The sequence below is a fragment of the Gallinula chloropus genome (genome assembly GCF_964237585.1).
Source record: "Gallinula chloropus genome assembly, chromosome: 2".
Classification (NCBI taxonomy): Eukaryota; Metazoa; Chordata; class Aves; order Gruiformes; family Rallidae; genus Gallinula; species Gallinula chloropus.
In genome coordinates, this window is record NC_140086.1 from 112,923,485 (window position 1) to 112,951,221 (window position 27,737).

The 27,737-nt window shown below is 40.1% G+C and overlaps 1 protein-coding gene across 2 annotated transcripts in view; it reads right to left on the reverse strand.

The window, feature by feature from the left end:
- Positions 1-27,737, reverse strand: part of ELMO1 (engulfment and cell motility 1) — a gene marked incomplete at its 5' end in the record, with an annotated part of 264,986 nt that overhangs the window by 172,185 nt on the left and 65,064 nt on the right. For both annotated transcript variants that reach the window (XM_084280366.1, XM_084280367.1), the window contains 3 exons: positions 21,691-21,822; positions 23,064-23,186; positions 24,397-24,447. In XM_084280366.1, coding sequence (XP_084136492.1) covers positions 21,691-21,822; positions 23,064-23,186; positions 24,397-24,447 — 306 coding nt within the window. The remainder of the gene's footprint in view (positions 1-21,690; positions 21,823-23,063; positions 23,187-24,396; positions 24,448-27,737) is intronic.

Genomic DNA, 27,737 nt, shown 5'->3' on the forward strand with positions numbered 1-27,737 from the left:
AACCACTATGAGGTTGGGATGTCACTCATTTGCTTCTATAGCCACAGAATGGAGTTTCCCAAAGGTTGAATTATTTAGAAGCACAGATCTCCAAGTCTTTCATGGCAGATAGACTCCTCGGTGGTACTAGCAGTTACAAGTAATATTTGCATGAAAATGCAGATAATATATGCAAGCAGTCACCAAATCACCTATTTACACAACTGCTATGGAAGGAGTTCAAATAAACCACGGAAAGGAGAAAGAACAAACAACTAGATCCAAAAGCTGTATTAAGTCTACTGGATCTGGCAGAGTCCTGAACGCAACGGGCCTCAGACGGGAGCGTATGGAGTAAAAAAACATTCACCATCTGGAATTCAGGCTAATTTTTTGTTATGTTCTGAGTCCATAAATTTCATCTATGAATTAATGAATGAACATACCAAATAGAACCAAAACCTGTTAGCTTCCACATGCACATACGAATTTTAAATGTTCAGTTTCACAGAATCACACAGAATCACAAGGTTGGAAGAGACCTTTGAAGATCATCAAGTCCAACCATTCCCATCCTATGCTAAACCATATCCCTAAGTACATCATCAACCCTTTTTTTGAACACATCCAGGGAAGGTGACTCAACCCCCTCCCTGGGCAGCCTGTTCCAGGCCCTGACAACTCTTTCAGTAAAAAATTTTTTTCTAATATCCAATCTAAACCTGCCTTGGCACAGCTTCATGTCATTTCCCCTCATCCTATCACATCACATGAAAAACTACATTTGCTCAAGTATTCACTAACCATGTCCATATTTTGATTGCATGGAATTCAATGTACATTTGAATAATTTTCATGTAGTTCAAGGTTTAGATATGAACATATTTGCCTGGCTACAGACAGGCTCAAAACCACTGCAGAATCTGCTCAGAAAAACAAAGACCCAAGAGTATGTCTCCATCAGAAAATGCCTATCGTCTGCTATGCTCTTTTATCAGTATCACCTTTGCAATGTCTCCTGCTCCACTCATCATTCTGACACAGAAAGATTTCCCTAGTTGCTTTGTGATGGCATTTCTATTCTGCAAGATCCATCTGACAGAGACTTTAAAAGTGCATTTACTAGCAGAAAACTGACTGGCAAAGATCAGCACAGATTTCTTTCTTCCATCAGTCTGTTCCTGCTGTGTGCTCAGGGTCTGATCCACCCACTTCACTGAGAAAAACACGGGTTTTATGACTTTTCCTCCTGTTAAGTCTGTCACAAACGTGAGATTCTACTCTCGTACTCTTCATACCTTTAGATACATGATGACTGGCTAAAACCAACCTAACAATTCCTAGTCACATATGTGAGGGACCAACTGGAAGAAGAAACGATCAGAACAAATAGTTTGAATACCAAAGAAGGGTAGCAGTCTAGGATGGAAAAACAATTTACTGAGTTGTCTTTTCCAAACCCCAATTTTTTACAAACCAACCCAAACAACAACAGCAGCTTTTTGTCTCTTTATCTGAATGATGAACCAAGGGTCTTCCTTAACTCAGCCTTCCATCTTCAACCTGTGATGTATTTATCAGTCAGAACATTTAACATCAGTACAAGACTGCTTCACACACATCACAGACTTCAGCTTCTGGGAGGAAAAAACTTCCATTGCTACATTATTCAACCTTTCCAGAAAGGCATTTTAAGAGAAGCTGAGTCTGGGCAACACAAATGATCATAGAATGATAGAACATATACGGTTGGAAGAGACCTCTAGGTCATCTAGTCCACAGTCCCTGCAGTAAGCAGGGACATCTTCACTAGAACAGGTCACTCAGCGCCCCGTCAAACCTGACTTTGAATATCTCTAGGGATGGGGCCTCCACTACGCATCTGGGCAACCTATTCCAGTGATCTACCACCCTAATATTGAAGAATTTTTTCCTGTTGCCCCCACCCTCAGCATGAATATCCTAGCAAGACCTTCTATGCATTTGAAACTGCCTTAATTTTGGGCATAAAATGCTATTCCTGTGGACCACCATTTGATACTCAAAGCTTGTCGTGAAGTACGTTTCCTTGGACAGCTGTTAGGATGCTGTCAAATAGGGAACCATACAACAACAGTTTTACAATGTATTTTGCACGTAGAACTTCAGCATTGGGCTGTACAAGCTCTCTTCACCCCCTTTCTGTAACACAGGTAGAGTATATACGTGGATAAATACCTGGTAAACAGAGAGCATCAAGCCCTAGTTACCTTTCTCCAGATATTAAAATGTTAGCACTCATTTCTTTGGTATTAACAATGTTAAAATAAAAGCAGGACACTGAAACAAAAAGGCTGACCTGCTATAGGTTGAATAGTTCTTTCCTTCATCCCATTCTTCACCTCAAATTATATAGAAACATTGACAAAAAAGAGTGAGGGCATGAGAAACCTCACCACGTTGAGTAAGGATGACTCATTTTATCTTTTACCATGAATACTAGTCCCATGTTCAATCAGAAATGCTATCTCTCCATCACTTACTATTTTTTCTCCAAGTCAAGCCTATAAACCCAGCTATTTTCAATAGTTTTTTTTTTTTTATCCAAAAGTTTCTGTCACTTTAGATCCCAGTATAACTAGGGCTTGATCTTCAGCATTGTTCAGTCAAATAACTGGAGATATGCCAGCTGATAATAGCTGAAGCTCCACAAGACAGCTCTGGCATGTGAGACAATACGTTATCTTCAGTTATTCTTCAAACTCAAAAGGAATGCCAGCTGCTTTGTTCCCTTCCTTCTTCCTCCCTTCCCCTAAAAATCACCCTTTTCTTAACATGTTGGATGTCAGTGGTTGAAATATTAACTTATTGAGAGTGGGTTTAGAAATTAGATACAAAGCTAAATTATCTAAAATGCTGTAGTGAATAATTCAGGAGTATGCAAACACCCCCACCTACAACATAATTTATTAAATATATGGAACGCAATGCTTCAGACTTCTTAGTTGCATCTGTTTAGTATAAAGTCTATTGCATTTTTCTCTTTGTAAAAATACAAGTGTAAGAAATACAAATGAAACAGGTTTGTTACTTCCAATTTTTCAGATAATTTTGGAGGGTTTTTTTCCACTAGACTAAGTAATATCTATGCATCTTTCAGCTTCAGCCTCTGGGCAGCATTTAACAGCTTACACTTTTATACCATACATGACAACATACCAAAAGCATCAAGAATTTGTTAGCCAGCTTAGTTTGCCTCTGGAAAGGCAAATTCATTCTTTTAGGTAAATTGTTTACCCCAACATCAGGTCTGTTTATGCCATTAAAATTTAAAAAAACCCAACACACAAACCCATGGCACATTTCACAAGATTGCAACTATTCTGGATGGATTCCCATGCAGTAAAAGCATTCAGATAACCAAGCATTCTCATGCTGCCCTAGCTGTGTAAAGCTTTCTTCTCTGTCCTGAATGGCTCCACTGTCTTACTGCTGGCTTGCAAGGCAATCTCTGAGGGATGTATAGATTTCAGCCCTAAGAATGCGTCCTCGCACTGAGATGCCAAATCAAAGTCACGGCGCACTGTCTGTAGATAACCACTAATGGAATTAGCGCTGCTCGTTCCTTCTATTGTTCCTAAGAACAGTATCTTCCTCGTGGATTTCCTGAAGCACAGAAACCATCTCTTTCCCTGCATTCCTAGCCTATCAAGGCACAAACTTGTTATTTCTGTCTTGACAGATATCAACAGTCTATCACAGGTTTTGCATCAGTGCTATGCTCAGCTGCGTAAATCAGTTGCCGAGTCATGCTAGTTTGTCCTGAAAGCTGCTTGCAGTAGGCACTACACCCAGTAATAGCTGTTCTACCCAGAAGTGCAAATTTCTCTTTTCCCAACCCCAAAGCAGCTCAGGTGAGATGCTACTCTGTGTGCCTCCATTCTGTAGGCTTGTATGACAAAAAACCTACACAATAGCCCAGGGAGGAATTAAGCCTGTAGAAGAATTGATGACAAGAAGTTGTTCAAAACATCAAAAAAGGAAGAGTCCAATTTAAGTCGCTGTCGATCTAAAATGAACCTGCTCAAAACTGGTCACATTTTTCCTTATGGAAAAATGAAACCATCTGTCTACAAAGGTAGTGCCAAGGACAGTAACCACTTTCTCCCATCTTCAATTACTTGCACTTACTCATTTTCTTCTACCTTTTAAATCTAAGCCACATTTCTCCGGGCTAGGAAGAAAAGCAATCACCCAGTTCTACGCCACCTACGCGAAAACCTTCCCTGCGTCAGATGAGGAAATCACAGTAGTACATACATGGACGTCTGTTCATCAGAACTCAGGACCCAGGGGGTGGGAACTTAAGTGATATTCACTATGAATTATCAATTGATAAACTTAGGTTGGAAGTATCAACGAGCAGACAACCTCACCAGTTGCCCCTTCCCTAAATAATCCTGAAGTTTTACATGCAAAGTGTTCCCATCTGTTCGTTTACACAAGAATTACAAACACGAAGGAATGCTGCCTTAAAAAAACCAACATTTGTGCAGAGGTAGTCAGCTAAAATTCTTAATGAGGAAGTAATCTTGTCTTTTTATTTAACAGCACTGTACTCAAAGAGATGATGATGCACACAACTTCCACCATCCAATTTAATGAGATATAACAGTGACTTGGGAATTTTCAGCCTCTATGTATTCAATGAAAGCAAGAACTAACAAGCAGATTTGTTTTTCCCTTGATAACTCTTTAAATATGCAAATGTGCGTGGGTTTTTTTTTTCCCCAAAGCCCTTTTTTTTTTTTTTTTTAAATTTTCCAACAGAACTCTGTGATAGAATGAAAATGTATCTGGAGGATCCCTAAATTTAAGAAAACCCAGTAATAATAAAACTACTGCCTACCTTAAGGCAGAAGCATCCAAGCTCAGCAACAGGTACAGATTTGAATAATACACAGAAAACCCTTTAAGATACTTTAAGCGCAAATCATTTAAATCACATCACTGCTACCCCACTGAATATTAAGAACTGCACTGCATCTCCACCAGATATCGTTTTCATTAAAAATTACAAATTACCTTTGCATACAACAGTGATAGCTTTTCCTTTAAGTAACATATTTCTATTTTTTTTCCAGATTTGTATTTCAGCAAATATTTGACCATTTCTACCTGCTTAAATTGTGTGTGTGACATACATATTAGTAGACTGTAAATGTTATCCCTTAATAATAAAACTTGCTCCAAACTCTACAACGTATTGAGCAACAGCCTTTCTGGATCAAGTTTGAACTCACCAATGTAAAACCAACCTTCTTCCTAGCAAAGACATCATAGCAAAACCTGCCCATAATTTGCCTTATAAAAACATTTTAAAATTCATACTACAGTATTCCCTCGATTCACTAATCTACTATGTAATCTAACATAAAGCACCACAGAGACCAACGTAAGTCACCACCAGAAGTTTGTCCCAATCACAAATGGATGCCACGGTAGTCAGAATTGCAAAACTCTGAATGTTACAGTGGGTAACTCAAACAGCTAAAATCATCAGATAAAATATAACAAGATATGTCAAAAGACAAGTACTGCATATTTACAGTTATGAATAACTTACACACTGTAAAGCAGACATAAAGGTCTTGCATATTTCTTAGTGTTTTATTCATACCTGTATTACAGCTTTACAATTACACGGAGGTAAATGCTTTGGATTCCAAGATCTTAAGCCCTATGGACTGACAATAGTTTGAATGCATACAACAATCTAAAATGAGTGCTCTAACTTACACCGCACAACAACTATAAACCACCTTTTAAGTCTTATTTGAGTTAACAAGGTCACACTTTAAAGTCGGGTACATATTCAGCACTTCATTGATTGTTGACGACTTATTGAAGTAATCTTTTCTGGGCAAATGAAGTTATCAAGCAGTAACAGGTCATGTACTCTCTCGGGGATATTGTAAGTGAGCCAGTGGGACATGCTCATTTTAATTAGATATTTCATCATTAGAAACTGCTACCAGATCTCTCTCTGTATACACCAAGTTTACAGAATAACTGAATAAGCAGCCAAGCATCCACTAGATCTATGTAGACTCGGTCAAGAAATTAAAAGCCATAATAATTTATTAGAGCTCCACACTTGAGGTTATCATTCATTTAATAGTCACATCAGCAGATCATGCCAGATTTCCTTCTCCACATTTTTGGGGAAATTCAGTCCTCTTTAGATGAAACTGGTGCTGGACAAGGCATGCACTAACCCAAATGGTTTTCACCACAGGGAATTAGGGAACATCCTCAGGACACTTACTAGAAAGGGTGTGAGGTAGGTATTTCTCTAGCTAGGGCAGATGGAGAGCAACCAAGGGCTACATCTCTTCAGAGAGCTCCAGCTTTTCCAAAATTGTGATGAAACACTATTAGCCACACCTGACCAGCAAACAATTTTTGTGTTGCGTGAACTACAGCTGTCAAGAAGCTCATCAGGATACACTGGCATCGAGTATCCCCAACCTAAAAAGAAATAGTGTTATAAATACAGGCCTTTTTATGACCTTGGAACATGTTAGGAGATTGACTGGTTTAATTTTACCAGTCTCATTAAAGCTGTTTGCCTTTTCTTCATAGATAGGATCTAAGGCACAAAATCTCGTGCTGCCCAGCAGGATAATTATCAAGCTAGCAAGACAAGAGTCATGTGAGGAAACCGTGTGAAAAGCACTAGCAGGAACAGCAAGCCACAAAAATTAACCCAGCTAAACTTGGATAGTGTAAACAAACACAGATCATATGTTCATGACTAGACTGAAGTCAGACATGGCAGAATCAAAATCTACCTGGGTAACTTTTATCCCTGTGGATCTTATCAGATGTTTTAATTAGTTAAATTTAGTGTTCCTAAGTAAAATTTTGGCATGAAAAGCCTTTTTTGAGTTCAGGTAAGCTTAATGTCTGTTGAGTAAGGTACATGGTGACTTCTACTCATTATTTAAGCCTAATGGCTGGCACTGTTGGTATATTGTTGTACAAGCAGTGAGCTATTGGTCAGGACCATTAAAGACTATCAATTCAGAGCTCCTTGACAGACATTTTGTATAAAAATTAAGGAAATAATAGACAAAAGTTTACAAATGTACGTCTGTGTGTGTGTATAAACACACACACACATAAAATGTTTATCACATGGCTGAAAAGAGACAAGTTGCACAGCCTACCACCAAGAACCCCCCCCCCCCCCGCACTCTAGACCTTTCTAGACCCTTTACACGTAAAAATAAAGGTTCAAAACCAAGTTCTGCCAAATCTTGTCCTACTTGAATCAGTCTTCTAAGCATAAGAGTATTAGTAGAGTATCCTTCCTGCTGTAACAACCATCAGGTCTGGTAAAGGACATGATGCTTACACACTATGGTAGGCATGGCACAACCACAGACCGTGAAGACTGGCACTCCATTTGCACAGTGAGAATTACACGTCCCTTGAAGTACTTCATTAATAACAATGACTGGGGTGGCTGGGGACATCACTGCATCCTTACAAGCCACGTTGCTTTGAGACCAGTGAGCTTTGCAAGGAACCTAAACCAAGTGCCAAGTATCACAAAGGTAAGTTGCAGTAGTTCTTGTTCTCCTTCTAGATATTTCTGTAGAAAGGTTTCCCATTTTTCTTTTTCTCAAGCAAGCAAGCTAGCTAAAATGGCTGTCGTGTGCAAAAACAAAGGGCCAGGCTGTGTTTAGTTCAACTAAAGAGTAGAGAGAAGTCAGCCCTGTGTCTGAGAAAGCTCCACTTCAAAATGAATCAGCCATGTGAATCTACTGGCTGCCTGGCAGCTAGATACAACAGCTGTCAAAATTTAAAACCGGGGAACTGAGCTGAAATGTCATCTGCGGCTTGGCGTGCGGGCTCACAGTCCTGTGTAAAAAAACCCTGCTGCCACCACCCAGCCCTGTGGTTCGCACACTGGCGCTTCTTTTATTACCTGTGACCAGGTCACGCTTCCAGTAACCACAGAGGACAAGCTGAAAACTAATCTACAGTAAAGCACCTGTCAACATCTATGATATCTTAGCTACCTTTTGATGTCAGTTCCCACATACAAAATGACTAGTTCTACGGTCAGATCTTCTCCCTGCTTGAGTACAAACAGCCAGGCTTTGTAGACATCAGAGATGGGTTTGGAAAAAAGGACCAATCCCTCCTAAAACCTTTGAGCTCATACTTCTGTCTTAAGTCAACAATAACCTATGCCCATCCTATACCATAACCCTCATCTGCCCCTGGCAGTGAGGTAAAAAACCCTATTGAATCCATTTGTTGGGGGATTTCAGTTCACTTGACTTTTTGCCTCCCTCTACAGAAACATGAAGCTCTTTGTGACTAGAGCTCTGAGAAATGCAGGTATGTTTTGAATGTCTGGGCATTGTTCTGCTCTGCCTCCAGTTTCCTCCAGACAGAGATCAAAAAGATGGAGCTGCGCCAAAATGTAGGAGGATTTAAGAAAATTAAGGAACTTCTAAAAGAACACATACCATTGCTGCTCACGTAGGGGCCATGAAACAAACTGACTACATCAAAATATCAAAATATCCAGATATGAGGGTGGGAAATTTGGGGAAATAATGCAGTTATTCACAAATTAGTTGCTTTTTCTCCCCTCTTATTTTAATTCATTCACAGGCCTAGATTAGTAAAATCACATATTCAAAAGCGAATGGCTGTAATTCTTTGTAACTGAATAAAACCTAAGTATTTTTTGTATGATATGCTATTTACTGTCCTTTAAGTCTTACAAAAGGCAAAAACAAACACTCAGAGGAGTAAGATACACATCTGTTTGCATGCAGGCATACACTTGGAAATTGCACAGGCTAAAAAATGCCAACCTATTCACCATAATTAACTTTAACTTGAATTTACACTGATTCACAAAACTATCATGGCTTCAACATCAAGCAAGGGTTTGTGTAGAATCAGCTGTCCAAGTGAAGCCTTGCAAAACAAATGAAGCCCACAGTACAAAAGAGATGTCATTTGTCGTTATGTCTGACATTTTTTGGGGGGAGCCTGTTTCTTTATCTTTTTTTTTTCTGTCTTGTATGCAAATTCTGAGGTGTACCAGAGTAAGATAAACAAGATCCATCTGTAAGAGAAGGGATCAGAAAACAATTAGCAGTAAAAAAACTCTGTTGAGAGGATACACCTGAAAAACTCCTCAGCCCTACTACATACAAATCGATGGAGCTTGCCTGCCCCCACGAGTTTATAACTGGGATGCACACAGTAGATAAGCAGCAAACAAGAAAACCACACAGCAAAAGCATAGATGTATAAAAAATAACCCCAACCCATATGCTAGAAATGCAGTGTTGCATTGCCCCTGATTTTACATTATCTTAAAAAGAGGCATACTTTTTTAAATCAGAAAGAGTTTAATATTTTTATTGTACAATTTCACCATTAATAATATTGGAAAGGTATAATAAAAAGCTTTTTATTCTCTCTCTGCAAAATAACACAATTTATCCCACCATGAAGAGATTGATTTAAAGGATAATTCCTTCAACTAACATTTATAATAAACACAAAATGATCAAAAAGTATTTGAAATCAACACATGAAAAGAGTGAGGTTAATCATTCCCACAGACACATGATCACAGATATTTCATTCTGCTTAGTTTTAACTTCATTCTTAAAATTGTACTGGAAGGTAAAGAAAGGTCAGTGGCCCATCAAAAAGTGATTTCTTTCTTACTTTTAAATTTGTTTTCCTCTGGAATGACCAAAGCTAACAGGCACTCAGCAGTACACCGTAAAAGGCTGATTTATTCATTTTAACAATGTGCAAATTGTTGGACACCCATAGCTCCTGACAAACAATCCTGGTAAATCACATGCAGCTGTGTGGTAAACAAGAACAGTGGCTTGAACTTGCTGCCCACAGTTGTTGGTCATTATAGTGATGCAGCTGATCCAGGCACCTCCTTCTGTGCAGTTACTGGCTCAGACCACCAGTACCAGGTTCATACAAACTTAAGAGCTCTTCTAATGAAGAGCTGTCACAGATGTCACTCACTGCGCATGTCATAAGGTCAGGTTTTTCTGCTTATAACTGACCAAAGTTTCTCAGGTTTTCTCCCACCCATTTTAAACTTACACCTTGGAACAGCAGTAATTCCTCTGCACCCAGGGTCAGCACATGAAGTCTGATGATGAAGAGGGAAAAAAACCCATTATCTTTCTTTGGATTTCCTGATCAGTTCATGGTTCTCGTGACTCATTTCAATTTTCATCATTCCTCAGTATTTACTCCACACTGCTGTGGCTGAGGAGCTACAGAGTTAGTTGCCTTACAGCCCCTGAGGCCAGTGGAGACCACCCCAAACTGTCCTCAACCAGCTCCACCCCACTCACACACATGACAGGCAGCAAAGCTGTCCCCTGTCTGTGCCGAGCAGGCATCTACCCACACATCCTTATGCTGCTCAAAGAATTTTAGGGTCTTAACAGGTAAGGTTCAGAGATCAAATGCTAACCCTGGGTGCTAACCTCCTCCAGGTTATGTCAGATCTCTCCCCCACAGACACACATTGACTTGAATGTCTCAGCAAATCCAGATGTCAGTGTGGATAACAGACTCACAACATGAATTCTTCTAAGTTGCACACCTCAGTGAGTACTGCTTCATTTCATGTCTAGCAATCCTGTTGCCAACACAGTCCCACCTTTCCACAACGTAGCACCAAAGCTATGAAAATACTTAAAGCTTATGCTTGGGAAGAGATTGATGCTTTGCTGTTACTGCTCACTGCTCACCTTTGCCCACATGGCCCGAACTGGAAATCAAACCTGAGGTTTTCTGATTAAATCTTTAACTACATTTACAAAATCTCACCTTTTACAGGCTTTCAAAGACTGTTGGGAAAAAAAAAAAAACCCAAAACCTAAAAAGTCCAGATTGCAAGAAAGTACCCCTGTCTCTGAGCCTACATGAGGCTGAACAACACTCGGATGCAGGAACAAACTATTATTTCAGAGGGAAATAATCTCTTTTCCAATAAGCACCAGACAGAAAAGAAACACTATTTTCCAGTGTACTGGAGAGCAACCTGTAACAAGCCAAATAAAGTAACTTTTCATTGCCCCCAGAGGTACCATTCAGCCTAAATATCAAACATCTGCTGGCATTCAACTAAGAAACGGGAATTTACAGCCCAGAACAATTATTTCTGCTATATTCTAAGGCTGAAATGGCTCTGTACCCATGGAAGTGAGCTGCTGAACTTCTGCAAACATCTGGCATGACGCTAGTGCCCTCTGCTGTGCCACACTGCGAACTGGCTTTTAAAATCGGGTTCAGCTCTACTCCAAGTAAATCAAGGATTTCTATTTTTCAGGTGAACATTAAAGAAAAACAATCCTGACAGACTTTTCAGTATAACTTTAAAGAGAAGATGTAAGCATTCACTTAGAAAACGCTCTGAGAGACTCATGTGTGGAGCTGCATACTGTAAAATATTAACCTAATAAAATTAAAACACTCTTTTTCAACAAGTGAAATGGAGACTTCTTATTTTTTAATTAGGAAATAAAGTTTTAAAATCTCTCTTGAGGCTGAAATTATCTCCACACAGACATTGAGGAACTTTACCTCTCAAAATGTCTGTGGCTGTGGTTATGTGTGTGCCACAGCAGCTCTGAAGGGATTACGGTCCAAGGGTAAATCCATGTTTACCTCCAAGCAGGCTACATTTGGCCGCATTATAAAAACTCAGGGTGGACTAAATTTAACAAGTCTTTTAGAAGCCTGTACAGTTCCTTTCTGAAGATGCTGCCTGTCCTGAGCACTCCCTGGCTCCATCTTCAAGGCTTAGAGAAAAAGCAAACCAGGGCTGGGCTGGAAATAGGAGTTAAGCAGAAGTGCACACAACAACACTGAGAGGAAAGGGTAAAAGTTGGGCATTTGGGAGTGGGAAGGCTTAGAGGAAGGAGGAGGACAAGAGTGGTAGGGCAGAAACCACGACAGATGGGAAGGAGGACTATTAGTTGTCAGTCAGAGGATGAACAAGAAGGAAACATTATGATGGAAACACAGAGCAAAGCGTAAAGGAGAAGAAAAGCAGAGGCAGGTAGAATAAATATTACATATTAATGTCATTAAATGTGACAAAGAGGGAAGGGAATTAATTGAGGCTTTAAAGGCTTATTTCTGCCCTTTCCTAAAAACATTCAGCTTTGTTGCTCTTGTAGTACAAGGTGGTGGTGGTGCACTTCTGATGCAGACAATAGTAGTGCAATACACAAGCATTTCAAACATTTACATCAGGGTAGATGTTTTCACTGGTTTAAGATCAATGTTACATGAGGTCCTGGGCTGTTATTTCCTGTGACTGGATCTTGTTTTGTGCTATATTCCTCCATGGAAATAGGATTATACAGGTAAGCATTACTCTCAGAAAACAAGGAGGACAGAACTGGTTCTCAAATTCTGGTTTGTGCCAAGTACTTCCAAATAATTAAGAAAGCAAATACAGTCATATGAATCTCTGTCTTTTTAATTACAGGGTGACCAAATACCATGAGTAGCTGTCACTATAAAGCTACAACTCTCTCATAACACCTACAAATAAATACGTATCAGTAGCCTTCACCTTCCAAAACTTAAACTTCAAGGAGTAAATGAACAAAATCTTGTTTCTAAAACACTAGCTGGGGAAAAAAAGAATCAGCTTTCAAAATGAAGGACAGGATGGAGAGTGAAGCTTACAAATGGTGTAGAAGAGCAAACTCTGGTGGCCACAGGGTTAAGAATGAGAGAAGAAACACTATGCCCATTCCTGTCTTTGCCCATGTGTTCAATACTGAAGGAATTTCAGAGGCAAAAAGGCAGACCATGTAATTTTTCTGGCCATACCATCTGCAAATATAAGTCTGGTAAACAAAAGGACAGTCAAGTCTCTGAACCATGTACTATGATGAAAGGTAAGAAGAGTCTCCTTTCTGGTGGAGTGCCATTAGACATGGTTTCTGCTCTGCTGCATGGTGCTTAATTATTAGCTATCATTAATGCCAAAGTATTCTACTTTAGAGTGAACCATTGCTACATATAGAAATAAGGCAACCAAACTGAGGGTCAAGCACTTCTGTCTTGAGGCAAAGCAGCCTCTCCATATCTGAACAGCTCCACAAAAGAAAATCTCCAACTGCTTATTTTTCCAGCAACAAGTGATTTCACAGGTTTTTTTAAACAGGGAAAGAGGGTTGTGGGTGTTGAGAGTGTGGAGGAGGATGGAAAGCTACAAATCATTTTCAGTAGTACAGACAACCTGTCATCTATGCTGTTCTATCATTAAGCCAATGATTAAATCTTTTAAGTTTAAAATTCAAAAAAGGACTAAATAAAAATTTTAAAACTCAAAAAAATTGGCTCACAGACAATATCATTCTAAAAATGTTCCTCTGCCACTGCCAAAGCCAGCAAGAGAACCTGAATGTAAGAAAGCATTACTTTTACTAGGGTTGAAAAGTTCCCCCTCAAAGGATAAACAACGCTACACTTCCCATCACTGCAGAATGCCACCAACAGGATGAAACATCAGGAAACTGCGAACAGAACAGATGAAAATGACAATTCAAGACCTTTTACATGAGTTTTTCAAGCATTTCACATCAGTTCCAGACTTCAGTCCCCACATCACAAAACTTCAGCTTCCTGATATAGGCTTTCCCACTACTACAGCTCATCACAGGAATGTAAGATTTCTAACACTGGCTCTCTTTTTTTTTTTTTTTTCCCAGAACAAAAAGGATGTCTGCTCTCAGGTCTTTAACAAGAATAGCTAAATAAATGCATCTCATGGGGTCCTGCTTCTGTCCATCCTCTTTTCACCCCTCCTCCAAGCAAACTGCTACCATCAATCCAGATGTTGAGCTGGAATGAAGAGGCTTCAGAGATCTAGCTGTCTTTAGTAACTCCAGAGAATTTAAAGACTAATAATACTACAGGGCACAGTATCCCAACCCCACCCCACTCTTGCTCAGTTTTTCCTTTTTAGAGCCCATTTCAATCTACTGCTTAAATGACTAATCCACACCATGGAAAGTACCTATAATTGTGCACTGTTCTTTCACCACACAATTTCACCCTGACTCTTCACCTCTTTCTTTCAGAGTCAGGAATAAAGGCTGAATGATTATCACACAGCAATCTTAATATCCATCTAAAGCCTTTCTATCAACAGAAATCTGAACTTTCCTTTAATAAGCACACACACCCTATTCCAAGTAAAGCCACGCCTCAAATCTGCAATATAATTTATCATTAAGATATTACTTATCAAATTATTATGATTTATATTAGCAGTTAATATAAACTGTTAATAAACCAACAGTTTAAGTTAAATTCTTCACAAGGATGCAACTATTTCACAGTCCAAAATAATAAGCAAAATGTAACACCACAACTTCAGAAAAAAGTTAGCTATGGTGGAGTTATTCAAGTCAGAACCTCCCACTTTATGTTTTAAAAATGAAAAGGAAAGCATTTTGTCACCAGGTCAGTTCGTGGTGAGTCTCTTAGTGCTGACTATGACTACAATTGGCTGATGCTTCCCATTACTAGATTCTGTTCTGAGTCGTTAATAGCTTGGACAGCACTTAGCACGGCAACTGAAGCTTTGCATGCTGAGGGAAACGTTAATCTTTGGAACACTGCAGCTAAATGCAGCCCACCCATTTCTGAAAATAAAACAGATAATGCAGTTTGGGTCTGACTTGAGAAAGTCCTAACAACTTTCAGTGGCGTGGCTGCAAATGAGAGCCAGCTGACTGAGCAGGCTTTATACTGATGGAGGAACAAACAGGGTGGGAGGACGAGGTGGTGAGAGGGAAGCAAGGGAGAACCCAGAGCAGAACCGCAGCACGAGGAGGGAGTGGGGTTGGAAAAAGAGGAAATTCAGGGAGACTGGATGAATGAGGATGACTGATCAGCAGTCAGACATGTTGGAAGGAGAGATCAAACCTGAGATCAAAATGGAACAAAGAACCCAAGGGGAGTGGGAAATCAAAACCAAAAGGCTAGGGAAAGAGGGAGAGAGAAAGGGTTAGGGACTGATTGCTTACCAGTTACCATCATGGGCAAACAGACTTGACTTGGGGAAAGAAAATTTAATTCAGTACCAATTAAAATAAAAATCAAAGTAACAACTTTGGAGGCCTTCCTCTCCATCCTTTTCCAATGCTTATCTTTACTCCTTCAATCCCAAACAGAATGGGGATATAGATGGGACGTGACAAGGAAATGAGCTGGGGGGACAAGCAGCTTCCAAGTGAGCATGAGGCAACTATACATGCCAGAGCTCTACAGGACAGGTTGAAGATGACAGCAATTGAAGGCTGGAGTATACCTGCACTTGCTGCAGTCTGAGTTTGCCATGTTTGTAGGTAAGCCATGTTTGTAGGTAATCATAACAAAGTATTAATGACATTATTAAAAATTACTTCCCTGATAGCTGCCTCCTTTCAATACAGAGAAGGCTCTTGCTCTGGAGAACATATGACGACATGAAGGAGGTTACTGTGGCCCATCATTCAAATTTGTTGAAGGAGATAAAAAGTCACACAGAAGACAGGCTAGAGGGTTTTTTCTATTTGAGACAGCTGCAGGAATAAGCATACAGGAAGAAGCAGAATGGATCGAAGTGAATAAATCATGCTGCATAGTTATCTGGCAGCTACTGCCTTTGTCTTGAGTCATCCTTGGCCACAGCAGCCTAAGGACTCTCCATTCCATACAGTGAATTACTAGTTTTGCCTGCTCTAAGGAAAAAACCCACCAAACCCTGACTCACTGCAGTCACTATGACACATAGATGCCTCATGCCTGCAAAGGTCCATATACTTCCCATTTGCTGGCGGAACAGAGACAACCGGAACTTCAGGCCAAACCTCTCAGTTAAGACAGCTGGAGACTTGGCCCAGTGATACAGTTCTGTCTAGAGACAACAAGGGGCTTACAAAAGACTGTAACATGCAATACAGTCATTAACTGTAGGTTATTAATCTTCCAAATGCCTGACTTGATACATTGTGCAGACAGTAACTCATCTAGGTGTAACAGAAACCACACATTGAGGGACGGAGAGTGTTCTGTAAAATAAAATCTTTCCTTAGTCAGAAAAGTCAAAGGGAAAAAAAAAATTCCACAAAAAACAACTTCCCCTCATCTCTATATGGGCCACACTATCACAAGGCTTCAGCTAATGAATAAGAGACAGTGAGAAGCACCCCAGAAGAACTGAATAGTTTTTATCTTCAGAGCACTACTTGGATGTGCTGCTGTGAAGCAAGGCATGTTTGAAGAATAAGATCAAAAGATAAAGCCAAGTAGCTGCTCATCTGGGATACAAAGGAGAGAAAAAAAATCAAGGCTAAAAGATCTCAGAAGCTCATCAGGTCTGTGTTCTGCCTAAGGCATGCTTTGGTTATTCTCAACTATTTTTGAAGTTTCTTTCCAGAGATCTCTGTAAGACACATCCTCCAAACTATCTATTCTGGTGTTGCTTCTCCTCACATTAGAAAGCTTTTGTACTATCTAACAAATCAGCTAGGTTGCCATTTAAGTCCTTATCCATCTAATTATTCATGCCTGCCTTCAGACTTCTCAAAGCCACCCTATATTTTGTTTTCCCATACAGTTCTCATGTGTTTTGTTTCCTGGATCTAGCATTGTCCTAGTATATGAACTTTTTCATAAGGGATGCATCTTTAAACAAGTAACCCATTTGTCCCCATCATTCCAAGAAAAAAAAAAAATCTTTTTCAAGAGCTGATTGCCATCACTGCCTTTTAGCTTACAGACTACTTCCTCTCAGTATTCACACGCTTGGTATTTCCACTGCCTTCAGCCTGGTGGGCTAAACAAGCCAGTGTTTTAAAGCCACCTCCTGTATGCCATCTCCCTCTCAGCACTGCACAAGCCTCGCCCTCTGTGCTCATATTCAATCAGTCCACAAGTCACTGCAAGGTAACTGAAATTACAGCGTTCTAGGTGACGTCTCAGAAATGCAGAAGATGGCCTTGACAGTTAAGCTCTTCCAAAAGTATCACTCCAGATATATCTTAGCTTAACATCTGACTTTTTATGGCTACACTGCACAACCTCTACTACCTTTTCTCATAGATGTTCACCTAGAAAAGAAATTCTTACCAGTGGTCCTAAATGAACAACACTGCACTTTGTATCACTGAATAAAATTCCCTTTCTATTTCTCTAATCCAGAACATTGTGAATGGCATGGTGATTCTTTCATTGATGCCTCCAAATTTGTTTCATCAGCGCACACTCAATCTTTTATGCCACCACCACAAATATTTTGAAAGCCAAGCTCATGTCTGCCTTTTGAAAAACATTCCACCATTCTCAACTTCCCTTTAATTGTCACCTTTTATCAGACAGTTCCCCACTGGCTTTGTATCTCCTGTATTAACCCACGTTTTATTTTGCTACACTAATAAATTCCAGTGTGGCATGGCAGAATTGTGAAGTCACTTTCCATGTCGAGTTTTTACACTCCAACAAACCATTTATAGTCTACTGAAGTTTTTAAAAAAAAAATAAAATAATAAGAGATAACCTGAAGCTCTGAACATGCAAACATAAAAGCTGGTCTAGGGTCAGATTCACCCCCCCAACATTTTAGCCTATTTAAGTTTCTGAGAATTTGGTTAGATCTGCCTCCAACTTTAATCAAACATATTCACTGTAATTTCTAGATGACAGTTACTGATGTTTACAGAATTATGATGAAAATATACAGGATACTAATTTTTGTTGTATCTCTTGCCTGCCTTGATTATGGGAATTAAGTTTACTCAAATACAAGAAAACTAAAAGCTTCACATAAAATGAGGTCTACAAAACAAAATAATTTGAACAGATCAGGAATTTTAGGACTCATTTTATCATCACCAATTGTGGTGGTTCAGCCCCAACCAGAGTCTGAGCACCACACATCACTCCCACAGGAGAAAGAGACAGAGCCTCCACGGGTTGGGATAAGGACAGTTTACTGACAATATCACTGTGCATGTTGAACAATAACGGCCAGTCGCACTCACACCCAGTGCTAACACAGAGTAACTTATGGAGGCAAGGACCGACTGACCAAACAACCAACTGACCAGACACCCTGACTGCACTCAGACTGTCCTGGAGGTACCAAGCCCCTGCCCTTCCCCAGCCAGCAGCTTTTATGATGTCAGGTGGTGAGGAAAACAGCCCTGGCTGACTCAGCTCACCTGTGCTAGCTGCTTGGGGAGGTTGACTCTGGCCTGGCCAGAACCAGGACACCAATATATGTGGCTTTATCTTTTTCTGTAACACTGAATTGCATTATTATTTGAAAGTCTACAAAAAAACTGTACTGCCACTAACAAGAACAGACAGGGATAAACATTGGTTGGGATTTCCCTGACAAAAGAGATTTTAAAAGGGATGGGGGAAAAGAAATCCAGGCTTTTTCATTTGCAATTGACTCAGAAAGTAATTCAATAGGGCAGAGTGTATCTTAGCTCTGCTAAGTGGGTCATCTTTTGTGGTATTTGTTAGCATTTTAATAAACCTCCTCAAGACTGTCTCATCTGAAAATCTCTGCTTGTAATAAACTTCACACAGGTCATCACAACCATCTGGAAAGGCCTTATGGTTTCTTTAACTGGATGTAGGTTTCTAACTATGCAGTTTTATAAATGATAACTAAATTTCTGAAGCCATGTCTGGGCTTTGTCTCTTGTTGACATTAGAGTTGAAGTGGGGTAGAGCTTTTTGATGTGGCCAAGAGCAATGAACAGAATTCTTGAGTTTCACATACAGAAACAGAACAAGCAGTCCAGCAACAAATTGATGGCTAGACATGGTTTTGCTCTTCCTTTCATAAAGAACATTTATTAAGTTCAAGAAATTAGCATCCTGACCACCAGGTCAGAGAAATGAAGACAGCATTCAGAGGCAGCCTGCTATGACTGGGTTTATTCTTGTGCCACACAGCCAAACCAGGGGGAAGAGAAACCTCCTGTTACTCAGAGGCATAAATAAGTTTGCTAATGAATCCCTTTACCTGCAGTTTATGAAACCAAAGGCACTTTAATGCTGGATTGGAAGTAAGTGGATGGGCTAACTGGAGGCCAGTCAGAGCACAGCCCTGTGAGGCTGGCAGTCACCAGTCAGATTTTACAACAGGTCCTGCTTCCTTCCCCTGCTCTGTGAGGAAGGTGACAGAATCACAGAATGACTAGGGTGGAAAAGACCTTTAAGATCGAGTCCAATAGTTCCTGTCCTCTACTAAACCATACCTCTAAGTACCCCATCTATCCATTTTTTAAACACATCCAGGGATGGTGACTGCTAAAACACATCCTTTTCAGCGAAGACAAGCTGTACATGCAGGGTCACCTGCACTCTTAAAGTAAAGCCTCTGTACTAGAGCAGAGCTACTCTTCTCACAGCTTACAGCTGACATTTTTATTATGTGTACATTGCCTCATTATACCGTTAGTGAGATAACCTGCCTCCCATTGGGACCCTGCTATGGTGCTCCTTTCACTTGGTGTTCACTTTCCCATATTTCTTCTTATCTCCCATTACACCTTTCCTATATTTTCTTAATTGCTTTGATCCCAGTTCCCATTCCCTCCTAGACTCTGCTTCCCATTCCCTTGTGAAAGGCTATCAGAATTAAATAGTAAACAGTGCTGAAGTTACCCTTGACAGCTGTTGGAAGCATCTTTAGTAGAAGCCCAAATGAGAGTAATGAAGATAATGGATAAGACCCTGCTGCACAAGAACAGCACACTCAAGACTAGACAGTTCACATCGAGTGTTTTCCTTGCAACCCTATCAGCTAAGATGTGCTGCTGTTAATAATTTCAGCTCGCTGTATCAAAATATAACCCCTGGGACAAACAAAAGCACTGGAAGAACTAGTGCCAGCCTGCACAACTCATCATCTTTAGCTCTTGTTAAGTAGCACAAAAACAGGACTGGAATTAAGGTCTGTGCACTCGTCCCAGTTCAGCTTCTGCTGTATGCTCTGCTACATGCTCAGATTTTCTAGCTCCAGCTTTAAGAAAGCCCAATCAGATTTTCAGAGGTGCCAGTGATGGCTGTGGGAGTTGAGAGACTCCAACCTCTCATAAAACTAGATTGAGCAGCACAAATCTTAAAGTGATCAGCCTGAATTTGAGAACAATTGTTTAAAATTTTATCTCTCTGATTTGTCCACAGTCTGTGTATGTCCCCCCTGTGACTTTAGCATACAACATCGCTTCCTCTGTGTTCGTCACCATTTCTATGTCACCAGCTACTTTTTGTCCGCCTGTGACAGTGACCCCCCACCTCTGTTCTCATTCACCACACGCCTCTATGCCAGGGCTTGTATTTTCTTTTAGTTTTAGCCTTGAAGGCACGAAGCCCTCTGCTCAACTCACCACAGGAGCTGCCAAGCTCAGAAGCTGGGACAGCAATGGTCTTCTACTGTACAGATTCACAAACAACAAAAACACCCATGCAGAGTTTCAAGAGGTTCTTCAAAACACTAAGTTTACTATGGGCTTTACAATCCCAAAATTCCTTCCTTCCCATCTATTTACTTACGATTCCTTACAGATACAACAGCACTGATACAGCGGTACTTGTTACTCATTCATCAGTAATGAAAACAATTATCAGAACTCAGAAAGCCTCCTCCCAAAAGTACCAGGGAACTGGGCAATGCTGACCCCTATGCCACATAGCTGAGCAGAGTGCTCAGACTACACAGCTAGCTTCAGCTTGCACCAAAGTGTTTAAAACCACCCTGTCTACAACTGTGGCCTCTGTACTATGTTCAGCGTATGCTTGCCAGGCCAACAGCAAAGAAATGGATCCCATAAGATACAAAGCATACAATTTTACCTAAGGAGGAGAAAGAAAATTGCATACTAACCTAAAGTAAACAATAAATCAAGAGACTGATTGCAGTTTACATGTTCATGCTGTTTCCAGAGGGGGTGAAATACACATCATTCATTAATATAAATGTATGCAACAGTCCAGCCAGATCATGCTTGTTTCCCTAACACAGCTTCAGCCAAGACCAGAACTCCAGTTGGGCTGATGAAGTCAGCGTAAGAGATTCTGCATCACCCTTCTCACAGATGAAAGGACTTCAAGCAACCAAAACACAAGGCCCTACAAGGAAATACTACAGAGTCTTACCTCGGATTTACTGACCTCATCAATTCACATTAATACTAACAGAGTACAATGACTTTACAGATCCGGCAGGGATCCATTAAGACAATGCTTGGTCACCCAAGATATCATTAAAAGTTAGATTTTCATTATGGCATATTATGAAAGCTACGTGCTTCAACCTTCCAATTAACTCTATTTTCTGTCAAAGCAGTATTGTGGAGTTAAAAGGATTTTGGGGGGAAAAAACCCCCAACCACAAGCAAACAAAAAGACACCAAAAAGACACTAAAAAAACCAATCCACAAACGAAAAATTCCCCATCAAATCAAACCAAACCAAAAGAAAACCCAGTACCATGGAAATTAGGCTACTCCTTTGCAGGAAATAGGCAGAAGACCAAGTAAGAGTAGTGTCTGATTATAGGATGTACTACAGCTGATGCACTCACCCACTTTGAGCGCACTACCACACAGAGATACTCACAATAAATCCAAGTTTTTTGTAGTCTCGAGTATACATAGATTTGCGTTTCTCAATGCTGCCACTGCTGTTGTTCGGTTCAGATTCCGCATCGAATGCAATCCTTCGGAGTTCAAATATGATATCCCGTTGAGCCTATGTAAAAACAAGGATAAAAAAATAACTTACCTCTTACTTTAATACCCAATACCATAAAAGCTGTTTCAAAACACTGTATTCCCTCCGCTACCCAACTGTTCTTTGCTGAATTCCCTACTTCATACTCAGAGAGACAGTCAGGAAGGAATTACTTTGTGGTTCCCATTTTCCCAAGTCCTCACATTTGTGAGGCTCACATGCTGACACTTACATACTGACTTACAGAAGCTGAGCCCATGTTAGTAAAGCCACTAACTTAATTTTAACCACAGGCATGAAACCACAGAAGCCAAAAGACCACACACATTTCAAATTAAGCTGGTACTTAAGCACTTTACTGGCTGAAATCAAAATGGCTCAGCACTCTGCAATCTTTTGGGTAACTGTCCATTTTTTCTGGCTCAGGAATGGGCAAGAGAGAAGTTATTTCTAGTGATGTGTAACTGCAATGTCTCATGACAATATTGTATTGATGGTAGGATGGTGATTACTGGGCCAGTCACTCTCCATGGCAATATGCACTAGGTAACCACATGCACATTTTCCTGCCTCAAACTTAAAGAGGAAGGGTAAAATCCTAAGGCATGCTACATATGTTTACACATATCTCACTCTCCCCCACCTCCTCTTCAAATTGCCATCAAGGATTAACACATGTCCCCTTAAAAATGAAATTGGGTTCCTCATTGTACAGGGACTATGAAAAGGCTACAAAAAATAAACAAAACACATCATTCTGTGGCTCATTGATACTACATTTAAACTTGAACCTCTTAGGGGAGTATCTCTTTTTTCATATTGAACAATATAAAAGCTGGTGTTTGCACACAGCAAGCAAGAACAGGTTCCCAGTAACAAAAACGGGTTTTACCATAACAGAAATTAACTTCAACTCTACCATGTCAGACAGTTTTCTTTTAAACATCTGTTTTAGCTCTACACAAGTACTTTTTAAGAAGGACCATACATATTTGCTGCTTCTGAAATGTAAACAGAATAAACAAACGCTGAACTGCTGCTCAGAGCTTTAACTCAGGATGACACCAAATGCAGCTGACAGAACTTCATGCTAAGAGGAAAGACCTGGCCATTTCATTGTGCTTTTGTCTCTTTTGCAGAGAGAGAACACACAAATGAGTTGTGTTCCTAGCAGTTTCTTTTCCTCCATAAAGAGCTTTAGGCACAGCAGTGAGCAGTTGTCCTCTTCCTGTTTTGACTAGATCATGCCAGATACTTACCTGATCCTGTGGATCCATTTTTGTCATCATTCTGTCTTCCAGAAGATTAAAGATAAGTACTTGCAGAACATAAAGCTGGTGTGCCATTTCATTATTGATGGCCCTCTGTGCCCTGATAACATGCTGCAAAGAGAGACAGACTCCAGTGAATGAGACATTATCAAAATATTCAACCAACGATTAGAGTAATGCTACTGATTTAGGTACTGTGTAAGTTACTAGAAGGGACAGGACTTTACAAATAACAATGCTCCTAAGCTTTCTCCTTCTGGCCACTAGGTAGAGCCTGTGCATATGTTGAGAAGTGGTATAAAAATGTGCAGAAATACCCTACTCTGAATGCAGATCCTAAACTGATGGACAATTTAAAAATACCTTGTGTGCCAAAAACTCACCAAGTGGTTCTATATGGGAAACTGAATGCAGCACTGTGTACATAAGGAAAGCGTCATCACGTAGGAGATGGATACAGCGACTGATACTGCACAGCTCCAGAGAAGAAAAGAATCTGTCTGCCAAAAGGCAGTGGAACATTTTACAGTAGTGAATGAACACCTAAGAATATTATCCATGTGCTTATACCAAATTTCTTTGGTATAAGTGTGAAAACGTGCCTTCTGAACCAAGTTCTGATATTTCGCGTGTATGAGAGCGAATGAGAGATCGAAGATTTGTTTAGTTGCTGTTTGGTTTGGTTTACACCATCTAATATCTCATAACAGAGGAGTACTTCTCCTTGTTCCCTTGAAGATGCAATGTACTCTAAGGTCAAAGGCAAAATCCCTCTGATTTCCCATGATAGCAGATACAAGTCTTTTCTATTACATTCATCAACTTCACTCTGAGCTGTATTTCATGCTGCTTTGGTACAAGTGCTCACAAACTACATGCAACTTGATAACAAAGCAGAATAATCTGTTGAACTCAAACCCACAGAGCTTCGTTTTGCAATGTGGAAAGCCCGGTGCAGCTTGCTCAGCTGTCATCAGCTCCAAACCTTGACTTGCTAAAAAGTCCTCACACAGCCCCTTGTCTGCACAACAAAGTTCACATTCTCTACAAGAAGAAAATGCTTGAGATATTATTCTTTTATTCAGTATTATATTTTCATAAAGAACTTGCATTTTATTTGACTGGGAAAATACCCTCTCTGATAAACCCAATTTGGAACCCATTCAACAACCAAACCTTTACCTTGTACATTACAGACTTCAAAACATATTGAAATACACGTGCGATTAAAATATATTAAGATAAAAACCTACAAACACCAAAACTGGAGTCACCTTTTCTCTCTACTAGTGAAAAATAACTTTGAAAATTATATACTTACAGTTAAGATGATCGAGCGAAGCTGCTTTTGTGCCAAAATGTTTGCCATTTCCTGATTTAGTTTAAAAAAAAAATAATAATTTACAGTTAGCCAGAGGCAGGTATCTTAGTGCTGTAACTAGAACACTGACGTAAAAGGTCTTAAGTTTCTGCAGCGTTGCTTACTAATGAAATGAAGCTGTGTATCATATGTACAACTGCATGCATTATTTTGGGGGTCATAAACTCAGATAACTATGAGAAAAGGAGCAAAGAAAGTGAAAAGCATGTCTGAAGCCAAGGACTTTGGCGATCCAACACCTGGAATGAGTCCTCAGAAGAGACCTCTGTGGGTTATAAAGAGTATTTACGCATAACCTTATGCACCCTTCTGGGGGGATGTGGCGGGGATGGAAGTACGGGATAAAAGCCAGCCAGGATTTTAAAGAAAGATGCCAAACATCTTGCTTATTTACATTAATATTTTAGTTGTTGTAAAGTCAAGTGCTTTAACTTTCATTCAGTCTACGACTTAGTACCGTTTCATCACAGCAAGTAATCACAGAACCATAGGGGTTGGAAGGGACTTCCAGAGGTCACAGAGTCCAACCCAGCTGCCAAAGTGATTCCCTAGGACAAGTAGCAAAGGCAGGCGTCCAGACAGGTCTTGAATATCTCCAGAGAAGGAGACTCCACAACTCCCTTGGGCAGCCTGTTCCAGTGCTCTGGCACCCTCACTGTGAAAACATTCTTCCACATAATACTTCTCTCCTGTATATTGGCAGCAGTGTTGTCACTGGGCTGCTATTTTGTATTAAACTGGTATTTTGTATTAAACTGGTATTTTGTATTAAATTGACTTAATTTTCTAGACCTGTCTGAATTCACAGTCAAGGTGAATGTGCTTTTACTTTAATTTTTAAGCAGCTGGTCCCAGCTGCCCAAGCTGCAAATTCCTTCTACAATGCACAGGAGGGAATACTTTATACTTATCAAGCATGAAAGTCGAATCCTAACCATAGCTACAAGTCCACTCCTTGTTTTGAAGTTCCATGAACTTTTCCATGAATACAGAAATGTGTGTGTTTGCTGACATACACTAGCATATGCAATGTGTACAACTTAGAGTAATTACCATCATGGAATTATTTTTAAATTCTTGTTTTCAAAATGTACTATTTAAGGATTTGGATAACATATTGCATGCTGCTATTTAGACACTGTTTGTATGTACACAGAGGGGTAACGTTTGGAATTAGTAGATCATTGATTGTAAATAGGGCTCCTGTATCACAGCCTTATGTAAGGCAGCACAACAAATCACATCAGCGCTGAAACACGCTTAAGGACGGTCTCAGGATGCACGGTGATTCTGTGCAGCTGGGGTGGTATCAAAGATACTGTTCACATTCAGGAGAGATAAATTTTAAAAAATTCCTGCTGATCTCTGCAAGAGCTGACGAGCAATAGGGAGTACATACTGATGGCTTTTATGTAACAGCCAAGAAACCAGAAAACAGGAAAACCGAGGCTACTGGATAAAGCACGGGAAAAGCTGGGAGTGCTGAGACCTGGCTGCAGAAACAACGTAAACGAAGTGAGCAGTAGGGTGAGAACTTGCTGGCAAAAAGGAAATTATTCTCATTTTGAGAAAGGAGGCAGACATGGATGTTGGCTGTTTTCTTTATACTAAACAAAGGGTGCTGCACCAGAACACGGCAATGGTAGGGAAGGAGGAACGGTCCAAAGACAAGAGAAGCTCAGCCTTAGCTTATACATCTTTTCTGGCTGAGCAGGTTTCCATTGCACTTAACAGCCAAGGAAGGAATAACACGGATGCTTCCACCTCTTCCAGAGATGCGCAACTGGGCTGCAGGGGGAGTGCCAGGCACACGATATACTTCAGGTTACAGGGAACAGACTGACGGGTTTTGTCAAAGTATATCTACTACCAAAAGATGGGCAGGTAAAGAATATGAGGTATTCTTTCCTGCATTCGAGGTTAAAAAAAAAAAAAAAGGGAACTCTTATTTTACTTCTTGGAGAAGATTATCAAAATGTCACTTCTTTCCGATACCTGTAATTTAAAAAGCCTTTAGTGGGATACTGGGGATTTTGTCACTGGACTAAAACCCGATAGGAGTAACAAGCATTCACAAAAAGCTATTAATGCAACAAAATCAACCTTGTTTCTGAGAAGGCTGTATGGCTATTAGCAGCTGGCAAGCTGCCTCTTCAAAAATAAGTATTGTAGTAACAGATGAGAACAGGAACTTTTTGACAAAATTTGCCATCTCATTTTCCATAGCAACACGTCTCCATAAAAACGGAGACAATTGCCAAAAAAAAAAAAAGGAGTTTCAAACATTCACAGTGTCATTTCAATGCTCAAATTCACAGCTCTCTTCTGATTATTTTTTTAATAACCAAGATTTTTTAGATAATTTGATCCTTGACAGCGACAGAGAAAGCAAAGCAACAAAGGAGTCCTCATTAAAACCTTGAACCTCTTGGCTTTTTGCATTACAGAAACAGAAAGGGGAAAAAAAAATAAAGGAGGCGAAGGAATTCAGATACCAGCACCAATTTATATCTTTTCCTTAACTGCAGTGCAGTCACCCACATCATGCCAGTCCCTACAAGTTGGCAGCAGGGAGGGTGCCAATGCTCCTAGAGTCATACAAGGCTGGGTGTAGTTTCTCACTCCAAACCACATCAGTAGTGCTGAACCAGCACTTTTGAGGACCCGCAGTCAGATAATTACAGGAGACCCCATCACCTCAGTTTGTCATCCAGTTATCGCTATCTTAAAGCTACTGGACAGCTACCTTCTTCAACGTATGGATCACCAATCAACCACAGGATGGATATAAAGAGAAACACAGCAGATTCTGAACACATTCTAGATAATTAAAAGCCAAAGGAGATTTCCTGCAAGTGTTACTAGCCTTCAAGCCAAATCAGGTCATTATGTTCTAATGATCACAAACTGCATGACTAACAGTTCTGTGTCACATTGGCAGGTGCTACAGGTGAAGTGAAGGCTGCAGGGTCTGCTGCCAGTGACATACGGTTTTACTCGCCCGGAAGAGCCTGTGTTACTGCCACCTTTGGGAAGACATGCCCACTGACTACTAGTAAGGTCCTACCTATGTCTGTCTGACATTGTCTCCCAACTTCAAATAAAGCTAAATTATACTTTTCACAAAAACAAAGCAGCAGCAACTATTTAAAAATGTAAAAAGTGATATCTTTGGTTTTCTTTACAAGCACCTAGCATAGATTTAGGTGAAAACTGAAAGAAAGCTTTTATTCTGGTTTCGTGTATTAGATTCCTTCTTCCCTTTATAGATTGTATCAGAG